The 11,903-nt window shown below is 35.8% G+C and overlaps 1 protein-coding gene across 2 annotated transcripts; it reads left to right on the plus strand.

Moving 5' to 3' along the window:
- The first annotated feature begins 3,135 nt into the window (after positions 1–3,135).
- On the plus strand, positions 3,136–10,938 carry LOC125260266. 2 transcript variants are annotated; one of them, XR_007182997.1, is made up of 7 exons: positions 3,136–3,367; positions 4,327–4,647; positions 5,743–5,796; positions 6,755–7,015; positions 7,123–7,251; positions 7,941–8,015; positions 10,130–10,938. XR_007182997.1 is itself a non-coding variant. In XM_048178546.1 (6 exons), exons 2-5 carry the CDS (start codon positions 4,365–4,367, stop codon positions 7,206–7,208), a joined length of 684 nt encoding a protein of 227 aa, XP_048034503.1. In that variant the 5' UTR covers positions 3,136–3,367; positions 4,327–4,364; the 3' UTR covers positions 7,209–7,251; positions 7,941–8,980. The 2 variants fall into 2 exon arrangements, 1 of the variants encoding a protein (XP_048034503.1); XM_048178546.1 differs by lacking the exon at positions 10,130–10,938 and having other exon boundaries at positions 7,941–8,980.
- The last annotated feature ends 965 nt before the right edge of the window (positions 10,939–11,903 follow it).

Raw genomic sequence — 11,903 nt, forward strand, 5'->3', positions numbered from 1 at the left:
GTCTTGTTTAGTGCTTTTTGCTTTCATTATATGTAATATTGTTATTTGTTTATTTATTTTATTTTTTGTTATGTGACCCTGGACCACAACATTTTTTGAAATTGAGATTTATACACCATCTAAAAGCTGAATAAATAAGCTTTCCATCGATATATGTTTTTTTGTTTTGTTTTTTGTTTTTAAGATGGGACAACATTTGGCTGAGATACAACTATTTGAAAATCTGGAATCTGAGGGTGCAAAAAAATCTAAATATTGAGAAAATAACCTTTAAAGTCCTTAATGTATATCTACTCACAAAAAGAGATTTTTTATATGCCTACGGTAGAAAATTTACAAAATATCTTCATTGATCTTTACTTAATATCCTAATGATTTTTGGCATAAAAGAAAAAATAATAATAATTTTGACCCATACAATGTATTGTTGGCTATTGCTACAAATATACCCGTGCGACTTATGACTGGTTTTGTGGTCCAAGGTCACAAATAGATGTAATTTAACTTTTTGATTCACAATGTTCAATGTCCTATTCAAATTCGACACTGAAAGGAAGCATACAACATATTTGCCCACCGGCAAGGCAACTATAGTTCACATTCAAATACGATTTTTAAGAAAAGGAACAAAAACCTGGAGAAAATAAAAGCAGAACATGTTCACATAAGACACAATTAACAGGACTATATGCATGAAACCATTCAGAAAAATTTGTGAACAAATGGGTTAAGAGCAACACGTGAGTCCGTACATAAGCAGACAGAAACGTTTGTACAGATGAAATATTAAGCTAATAAATATACGATCACAAAAATATATTGTATTATGATTTGCGTTTTTATGAGATTTAGGGTATTTGTATGATAATAAAAGGCTATTTAAGCTATATGAGAAATGCTAAAGTTAAAGGTAAATTATGCGCTGGGGAGGCCCACAGTTAACTCTTCTTAAAACTCTCTTAAGCTTTGAACATTAGACAGATCATGAGCATTTCCCCTCTGCGGTCATTATTAAAATGTTTTTTTTTTTTCTTTTAAATTCTTACCTGTAGCGAAAAGAGGCAGAAAATAAAAAACTCCCATTCTGATGTTGGTATCACCTCGTGCTTCGTTCGCGCGAAAAAAAGCAAAATACCAGGAACAGGAAGAATATGACACAGGTGTACGACTGTCGCGATACTTTGATGCGAAACGGGACACCTGACCGGCAGGTGACGGCTAAAGCATATTTTTGGGTAAAATAAATAAATAAATAAAAATTACTAAAACATTTATTTGATTTGTGCTTTACGAAACACGATTACGTTTTTATACAACAATCTGTTGTATAAAGCATATTGTTATCATTACATTATCATTTGAGTCATTGACGAGAATAACAACACCTGTTCTCAAAAAGTGACAGCTCACATAATTTTAAAAAGCAAATCAACACTATAACTTGAGCCTTATTGTCCTACTGTGTTTGTTGTTTTGTCTTAGTGGTGATGAACAGCATAAACATTTGTTTCACTCATCTGTGAATTAAAAATAAGAAATGGTAATTCTGGACAGAGTTTGGCCAATTAATATTTCATAGATGCTTCACACAGCATCATTTACACATCCCTCTGTTAATACAGCAATCCATTCATATTAAATCTCAATAATTCACTCATATCAGAATGCATTTTGTTGTTGAATGTGTTCGGTCATATTTAATGAGAGACACTGTAAACATACTGTCACGATCACCTGTGAGAGTGCCCTTCAGCCACTAGAGGGCACTCCTTCCCAGACTCTCTGTTTCACCCATTTCATGGACTACATTTCCCATACACACTCCCCGGACTAATCACTATTCATCATTGCACCCAGCTGTTGTTTATTTTGTCATTAGTGTCTGTGTATTTAGTCTGAGTTGTTTCTGTCTGTTCTTGTGGTTCATTGTTTGATGTAACCCTCGTGTCTGGTCCCTGGTTTTCATGGTCTCCTGTTTTGGTTTGTAGTTTTATGTTTGGACTGCTGTTTATGGATTCTGACCTTTGCCTGTACCCTGGATTACGCCTTTTGGATTTGCCCTTAATAAACACCTTCTGCTGCAATTGGATCTTTACATCTTGTTCTTGTGCGCCCGTGACAGAATGAACCACCAACACAGATCCAGCAGCATGAGGATTCTTCAACCAGCCACTTGCGGGGAGCGTGTGACATTGCTTTGGGCAGTGATGGCTCTACGCCAGGGAGAAGTACGGTGCTTCTCTCAGAGGTTTTGGACGGTGGCAGTGGCACTAGAATATAATGGGGGGGCAAGTTTTTTTGGTTGTTGCTTTTTTTTTTTTTTTTTATGGATGAGAGAAATTGGTCTTTTTATTGAAAGGAATTGAATGAAATGATTTTAAGGGTTAGTTCAGCCAAAAATGAAAATTCAGTCATTACTTTTTTGTAGTTCCACACCCATAGAACATTCGTTCATATTTGGAGCACAAATTAAGATATTTTTGATGAAGTCAGAGGTTTCTGTCTCTCCATAGAGATCCAACCAACCTGGGGTGAGTTTCCCGAAAGCATAGTTGGTGAACCATGGTCGCAAGTCCCATTGAACTCTATTGGTAACAACGGAACTTGCGACCATAGTTCGCTTTGGGAAACGCACCCCTGGTCTCATAGGAAATACGTACCTCTGAGCACTTTTTTGCAGCGCCACAAATATGTACCACCAGGTACGTATTGCTATAGTTCTGAAACAAAAACGTCCACTGGGGTCGCTAAAGAGGACATGTTACATTTCAATTAACAGTCAGAGGTATGTACACTACAGCATATCCAATTATCCTAAAACTGAAACATGTTTAATCTGATGGTAAATGTGGTAAATGATCCAACGCAACAACTCCAAGGTCCAGAAAGGATAGGAAAAACATCATTAAAATACTCAATGTGACTCCAGTGGCTTATGGCTAATTATGGCTAATCATTTGAAACTTAGCAAAATTGCTGCTCCAGTAGGACTAGTAATTAAAATATGTAGGCCTATCTTAAACTCTGTTATGGAAACTAGCATGTATAAACCTCAATTAAACAATTTAATAATCAATTAAAAAGTAATTTTAAGGTATAAATACCTTAATGTAGCCGCATTAGCGGTTTGGAAAATGAACGGATGATGGATGGATTTATCCGCGGGCGCCATCTTCTGGTCAGAACCGGGAGTTCATTCAGCACGACCATCACAGTGCATTATGAACTTCTTGAGTGTACATCAGTTGTTGCAGTACCTTATGATTGAATAAGTGCGACACCACTACAAATTGCTGTCCTCAAAAATCACCATAGAGCGATTTCAGACACAGCTCTTACCTGGCATATACTAGAAACTTCCAGGCAGGTGGGTTTTTTGTTTTTGTTTTGTTTTTTTGCAAGTAAAAGGCCTTTTAGTATAAGTGTATAAACTACCTTCAACTCATGGTTCACTTGTCTTTTTGCTGTGAAATCTTTACTGACTAAGTAAACATAATAGTAACTTTTAAATTATTAGTAGGCCTAATATCTCAAACTCTACTGGGCTGTGTTTCCCAAAAGCATCGTAAGCTTAAGTTGATCGTAGCTCCATTGAAACTAATGGAGCTACGATCATCTTAGGCTTACGATGCTTTTGGGAAACGCTACCCTGGGGTGCGTTTCCCGAAGCGAACTATGGTCGCAAGTTCGGTCGTTACCAATAGAGTTCAATGGGACTTACGACCATGGTTCACCAACGATGCTTTCGGGAAACTCACCCCTGGACTGCAGCAATACTGTGGGTTTTCTTGATTATTCACACACACACACACACACACACACACACACACACACACACACACACACACACAGGTAAGATTTTTAATGTATTTAAAAGAAGTTTTGTCTGCTCACCAAGGCATTTATTTAATGAAAAATACAGTAAAAACAAGAATATTGTGAACTATTATTACAATTTAAAATAACTCTTTTCTGTTTGAAAATATTTGAAGATGTAATTTATTCAAAAACCTTTTAGTTTAGGTTAGTTTGTGTTTTTCTTCACTCTGTGAATATCATTTTTAGTGGGGTTCAGTGTTCTGTTTTATCTTTTTTTTTAGCATATTTTGTTTAGTTTTAGAATTCTAAGTTACATTACAAGTTCATGGATATTATTTAATAGTAGTAACAGGTAACAAGTAACAGCCATTCCACATTTTTTGGGTAGTTGAGGTTTGTAGGCCTATATTTTTAACATATTTTATAGCACTAAACCATATGTCCGGTATCTAACTAGTTTTTGATTTTCTATTACAATAATTCTCAAAATCTCAGTAATTCTTTCAGATTTAGTGACTGGCGAGTGGGATGAGTTGAAGGCTGTGATGGAGGGAGATGTTCTCACTCTACGAACAGGAGAAACTGAGCTTGAGAGAATCAGTGAAGCAACATGGCTTTTAAAAAGGGGTGATCGAACTGTCCGTATCGCACAGATGTATCAGGGTTTTGAACCCTTTTATGAGGAGGGACCAGTCGGCAGAATGAAAATGGACACAAAGACTAGAGCGCTGACCATCAGGAACATCAGCTCTGGTGACTCTGGACTGTATGAAGTTTCTCTCCACAGTGGATCCATCTATGAGAGGAGATTCAAGGTTGACATTTATGGTACGTTTTAGCTGCAATCAGTGCATAACAAATAGCAAAAATTTTTAGGTAGGGCAGATTCTGGATCTTAGCGCTAGTTTGTGATAAATTTGTAAACTTTATTTCCTAATCACTGAACACAGACACTTTTGGCAGAATTCTAATGTTCTTGTGTTATTCAGTCTGAGGGTGGCGCTCTAATTATGAATGAATTGCCTTAAAGGGTTAGTTCACCCAAAAATGAAAATTCTGTCATTTATTACTCACCCTCATGTCGTTCCACACCCATAAGTCCTTCGTTCATCTTCAGAACACAAATTAAGATATTTTTGTTGAAATCCGATGGCTCAGTGAGGCCTGCATAGCCAGCAATGACATTTCCTCTCTCAAGATCCATTAATATACTAAAAACATATTTAAATCAGTTCATGTGAGTACAGTGGTTCAATATTAATATTATAAAGTGACGAGAATATTTTTGGTGCGCCAAAAAAACTAAATAACGACTTACATAGTGATGGCCGATTTCAAAACACTGCTTCAGGAAGCTTCGGAGCACAGATGAATCAGTGTCAAATCAGCCGTTCGGAGCGTCAAAGTCACGTGATTTCAGCAGTTTGACACGCGATACGAATCATGATGAATTATGATGAACACTTATGATGAACACATGCCTGCTGAATTCATGCGCTATATTTAAATATATCCTGTTCACTTTACGACTTAAAATAGTCTAGAAAATATGAAAAATATTTGTTGCAGAATGCTGAGCACATTTATAATTTACTATTAATTTAGTGAATATAGAGGTCTATGTTTGGATGATTTTTATTTTGCTGTGCACCTGCCCATACAGATGAGCTGCGGCTGACTGTGACTATAAATTTATAATTGTGTCTTCAAATTTCTCTTTATTTCTCTTGTATTTTCATAATTGCAACTTTATCTCGCTGAAAGATGTAATTTATGCTTTGACAGATGCTACATAGGCTAGTATCTTAACTTTGATTTAATGATATTTCTCATAGTGCATACATTAAATAATAATTTTAGCTTCTGTCTTTGGTTTCCCTGCAAATTCCCATCTTAAAGATGATGTTTCTTCTTTTCTTAAAGGACCTGTTTCTGTACCTGTCATCATGTCTCTAGATAGTGTAAACCAAGCTAACGGTGAGTCCCCCAAACTTCACTTCAGCAGACTTTTCAATTTACAAGTACAGAGTAATACACAACTAGCAATTTAACATATGGACATAACATCCAGACTGCTGTCAACATCCCCGTTTTTTTCTTGCGCACAGATAACCCAGATAAGAAATGCGCTTTCTGTCTTCTTTCCCATAGGAATCAGTTTGTTTGGTTCACCGATTCATATTATGTATCATTGAGAATTCAGATTCAAATCAGTGAATAATTAGTTTGGACTCACTGAAACTCAGTTCCTTGTGTGACATTTATGTGTTTTGTGGCAAAAAAATTAAATCCTGCTGTTCTTGATTATGTAGTCAACTCTCATATAATTCAGTTTGTTAAATAGATTAGTTTATTAGAAAGTTAATTCATTAGGAATGGTGTAATGTCACGCTAATAGTTGTGCTCTGCTTTGATGGAGAAAATAAATCTTCATTTGCTTCATAATGTTACAACCCTGGGTACAACAAACTGGAACAGACAACAAAAATATTTGTACACTTTTATTTAAGGCTAAAACAACAAATATCAAACCAATAAAATTCCAAGATACATATAAAATTCCATATTAAAAAAATGATGCTCCGTTTCCATGGCTCTCGGCCCTGCCCTGTTTGCCCAAAGATTTAATGATTCAGCCTATACCTTCCAGTCTAATGAAAAACAAAAGAAGTCATTGTTTATAAAAGAAATGACACCCAAGTCTATACAGTGTAGATACAAATTACAATCCACAAAGAAAAGAAACTGACAGTAAAGAATCAACATTAAAAACAAGATAAGACTCTATTTGTCATCATAGTCATTTCAATACAGATTTCTTATCATCTGATAGTGTCAGAGTAGTCAAATAATATATTGAATATCTGAAATATACTGAAATATACAGTGGCAGAGGAACCCAAACTCCAGTTTGTTTTCTCAAAATGTCCACCAGGTACATCAATGTGGCCACAGAAGACAGAGGAAATATGCTCTGTGTTCTGCTCTGTGAGAAATGATCGAGACGTGTTCATCTCGTGGTATAAAGGGAGTGAAATGGTGAATCAGACCAACAATCCTGATCTCAGCATCAAGCTCAGTTTACCATTAGAGCTTCATTATAATGATCCAGAGATCTACAGCTGCACGGCTGCAAATCCAGTGAGCAACAAAAGCATCAGTCTTCACATGAACAAGATCTGCCCAAGACATGAAGGTACGAGAACTACATTTAACACAAAACACTCTTCCTGCCACAATGACTTCCGTGCAGCTCCTGTCCTCCAGACAAACACATTTGATAACACATTTAATCTCTTTCAGATTGTCTGGATCATTGTGGCGTCACTGAAGCTCTGATTCGACTGGTCTGGTCTGGTGGGAATCGCCACTGTTTTCCTTCTGGTTGATCATGTGAGGATCTCCTCATCTCAGAGAAGAGCTGCTGCTGCTGTATGATTATGATACTTTCATGAGACGACACCCTTGCGGGTCTCTTCATTATGTATGAGATGGTGATGAAATGAATTAACATTAACAGAATTTTTAAAAAGTTTCAGGGGTTAATTTAAGTCTTTGTTCACCCAAAAATGACAATTCTGTCACCATTTACCCTAAATAACCTGAATTACTTTCTTTCTTCTGGGGAACACAAAACGAAGATATTTTGAGAAACATTTTTTTCTGCCCATACAATGGAAGTCAATGAGCACCAATGTTGTTTGGTTACCAATGCTCTTATAAAATATCTTGTTGAATTACCATTTTTGGCTGAACTATACCTTTATAGTAAACAGTTCATTCCTTGCCAACTCATTGGATAATGAACATACAATTACATTTTTTACACATTGTCACAGTACAGTTACAGTGAATTTTAGTGTTTAGTTATTTATTATTTATAGTATTTTTCTTTACAAATACTTATATAACAGTATGTGGTTTATTATTATAATCATCATCATCACCATCACCACCACTATTAGCATCATCATCATCATCACTATTAGTAATATTTCTACTATCATCATTACTATAATAATTACTATCTTCAATACTGTCTTCATAATCAAATTTATAATTTTTTCTATTACAATAATTCTCAAAATCTCTATAGTTATTATGCTGCACATGCTGTCCAGGTCTTCCACTTTCTTGTCTCGTCGATGCATCATGTATCAGGACCTCATTTAGACTGTCCTCATCTGCCGAACAAGGTATCCCGTCCTCCTCCATCCTGAAAGATTCACCTGTAGCCTGTTCACCTGCTAACTGTAAGAAAATGAGAGTTTTGCATCATTAGTAACTGTGCCAGTAAACTGACCCTCATTTGTTATGCAAAGCTATTAGGTTCAATAATATGGAAGTAAACTATACTTACACTTTAATAGTCTTTTTAATGATTTACCTGTCTATGCCAATTGTGTAATATCTATTTAATATCTTTTTCGATTGGTAATTGATTTCATTGAGCATAATTTAAGCATTCATTATAACATGGTATTAGCTCAATTTAAAAATTACATTGACAGACCTATCAAAAGTATATAAAAATGTAAACCATGTAGACAATACTCTGAATACATTTCTTCTATAAGGATGATGTTTTCTATTTCTGAATTAGAAATGATTTTGACACTTTTGGGGGGCTTAAAATCATGGCAGATTGTGGTTATCATCGTAAGACTAATGAAGATCAACAATGATTCCCTGATTACAGCAACAGACTGTTAAGTCCACAACAGCATGATGGTTTCTCATGCAGTGTCATCTGAGGGCTCAAAGGTCATGCACATTCAACAGAAGACATACACGGACTGAGATTTCCCTGAATTTTTTTTTACAATATTATGTATGTTAAATGTGAAAGATTCAAATTCCTTAAAATCTTGTACTGAGAAATGTGATTTTTGAATTGTTTGACGATTCTCTCATGACATTTGGCACAAAGTGGTGAGCCATGACCCATCTTTGCTCACAAAGACTGAGAAGCTCTTTTACACCCAATCACAACACCCTCACCTATTACCAATTCACCTGCTCATTGTGTGCTGTTTAAAAACAGTTTAACTTGGATATTCTATAGTCTTTTCACTTTTATTTTGCCTCTGTCCAAACTTTTTTGGAGTGTGTTGCAGTCATCAAAATCAAAATTTGTTTATATGTACAAAATACAATTAATTTGGCCAGTGAAAACATTGGATGTTTTTCTTTGTATTTTTGTCAGTTAGGTTAAAGGTTAAATAGAATTAACAAATTCTACAGATTGTTGATTTTATTACATTTTACAAAATATCCTAACTTTTCTGGATTTGTGTTTTTTGGGGAAAATGTCAAATCCCTAAAAAACTTTGGGCCACATTTACTAAACAGGGCAAATTAGCGTAAGAGCGCAATCCCATAAAAGCTCTGATAGGAGGAGAAAGTTCTGTCTGTGATCTACTGACGATGCATAGACACAACCAGATAATTTCAAAATTGACCAACACAATATACAAAGAGCAGCACAAATTAGCGTCTGGTTTAAGACATGCTTTTTTGGGTGAAAAAAAAGGCACAAATACCAGTAAATTGACTAGTGCAAACATTAGTAAATAACTTTGCGTGATCCCTTAATCCTACCCAATACCTAAACTTAACCACTACCTTACTAACTATTAATAAGCAGTAAATTAGGAGTTTATTGAGGGAAAAGTCGTAATTAATAGTAAATATGTGTTCCCTATACTAAAATGTTACCGAATACACTCCACCCATAAATTTTGTGTCTGAAAGCGAAACTCCTACAAATGCATATGCAATAAGGTCAGCAGCAAAAGCAACTGTGTCCACGCCTTTTCAGTGCTAATTTTTCACTGCATGTCTTTATTAAATCCTGACAGTACTATTTGCGCTGGCACAAGCTGTTAGTAAATCTGTCCCTTAATGATATGTGTTCATGGTACAAAACTCATGTAAGTGAACTCACCTCCATTGATGCTTTCACTGTACTGATGCTGCAAGAATTGTTATCCTCTGAATCCTTTGATCCCTGAGACAAGAATGTTTAAATCACAACCAATTAATACCAAGTGTAATACAGTTTCTTAAACCAGTCAATGTAAATAATGAATGACATTTTAATGATCTACTTTAAATTTCCTTTTCTGTGCAAAATATCTCAAGGAACTTTACAAGTCATTCACAAATACTTGTACAAATTCCTGAACAAACAAAAGTGCACTGTTGAATATATGGTCTTCTGTGAAGACTGCTGTTAATTTGTGTTACAATATTAATACAAAAACAGAAGTGTTGCTTAATTTTCCTATCATAATACTTGCCTTTTTAGACCTGCAGTGAATTAAAATGACCCCTGTGATGACCAATATGATGACCACTGCAATGACCAATATGATGACCACTGCAATAACCGCTTTGATAACCCATGGCATGCCATCTGTCTCGGGTGTGTCTGTGCCTTTGGTGGAATAGGATTCAGTAGGCTCCCATGATGGAGGATCTGATTCTGGGCTGGGGGTACTGAGCAGTTGACCTAAATAGAACAAAATGAATAAAAACAACTAGAGATTTATTCAAGAAGTTGCTAGAGAGTTTTGAGAAGATGCTAGACAGCTAAAAGGGTGTTTAAGGGGGCCTAAGTGCAAGGACAGGGCTGGATGGAGACTGAGCAGTGAGAAAATACTGTATAAAGTTAGTTTCTCATGTCTGCAAGTTGAGATGTATCACATACTATATGTACTGTATACGAGTTATATTTTTTTATAGCAGAATTTATATTACTGAAAATGTCCAGTTCAAAAAAAGGTCAACCTTTTAATAGCAGATCAATAACGTGTGAGATTAGAAAATTAATAATGGGAGCTGTTGTGTTTACTTCCACAGCTGTTTTCACTTTATGGGGTTATCTGTGGTGACAGAACCCACAGCAAATGATAATGGATGATTGTGGTCCATCACGAATGTGCAAAAACAAACAACTTGCTAGACACTACTAAAGATTGTGGGCTTTGGGATCTGTGTTAGGCCCTCTGCTATTTTCAATCTACATGCTGCCACTCGGGAATATTATAAGAAAACATGGAATTAGTTTCCACTGCTATGCCAATGATACTCAGTTATATATTTCAACACAACCAGATGAAATCTCTAAATTATCCAATCTGACAGAGTGTGTTAAAGAAGTAAAACATTGGATGACTAGTAATTTTCTTCTATTAAATTCAGATAAGACTGAAGTATTACTTATTGGGCCAAAAACCTGTACACAGAATCTCTCAGACTACAATCTGCATTTAGAAGGATGTACTGTTACTCCATCCTCGACAGTTAAAGACCTGGGTGTTATATTAGACAGCAACTTGTCCTTTGAAAATCATATTTCATATGTTACAAAAACAGCCTTCTTCCACCTCAGAAACATTGCTAAGATACAGAATATGTTATCTATTTCTGATGCAGAAAAGTTAGTTCATGCTTTCATGACGTCTCGACTAGATTACTGTAATGCATTATTAGCTGGTTGTCCTGCTTCCTCAATAAACAAGCTACAATTAGTACAAAATGCAGTTGCTAGAGTTCTTACCAGGTCAAGAAAGTATGATCATATAACACCAATCTTATCATCTCTACACTGGTTACCTATTAAGTTCCGTATTGATTATAAAGTATTGCTAATGACCTATAAGGCTCTAAATGGTTTAGCTCCTGTGTACTTAACCGATCTTCTATCGCCCTACAATCCTTCACGCTCTTTAAGATCACAAAACTCTGGACTTCTGGTTGTACCTAGGATAGCTAAGTCCACTAAAGGAGGGAGAGCGTTTTCACATTTGGCTCCGAAACTCTGGAATAGCCTTCCTGATAATGTTAGGGGCTCAGACTCGCTCACCCAGTTTAAATCTAGATTAAAGACGCATCTCTTTAGCCAAGCATTCACATAATGCATCTCATACCAGATCAACTGCACATGACTATCTTTGCTTAAAGTTATGAACAGCAGCTACGCTAATTATTCTCCTTTTGCTTTTCTGTTTTATCTTAAGAAGACCTCGGATGACCATCACCTGTGAAGAGACGGGGCCAACTCCTGCGAGGACTTCAGA

The sequence above is a fragment of the Megalobrama amblycephala genome, linkage group LG24 (genome assembly GCF_018812025.1).
Source record: "Megalobrama amblycephala isolate DHTTF-2021 linkage group LG24, ASM1881202v1, whole genome shotgun sequence".
Taxonomy (NCBI): Eukaryota; Metazoa; Chordata; class Actinopteri; order Cypriniformes; family Xenocyprididae; genus Megalobrama; species Megalobrama amblycephala.

Bases quoted from the DNA above. Each gene is read 5' to 3' on its own strand.
- LOC125260266 (XM_048178546.1), top strand. From the start codon at position 4,365: ATGGAGGGAGATGTTCTCACTCTACGAACAGGAGAAACTGAGCTTGAG. The intron at 5,797-6,754 runs GTGAGTCCCCCA...AATGTCCACCAG, and splicing joins TAGTGTAAACCAAGCTAACG to GTACATCAATGTGGCCACAG. The intron at 7,016-7,122 runs GTACGAGAACTA...AATCTCTTTCAG, and splicing joins GATCTGCCCAAGACATGAAG to ATTGTCTGGATCATTGTGGC.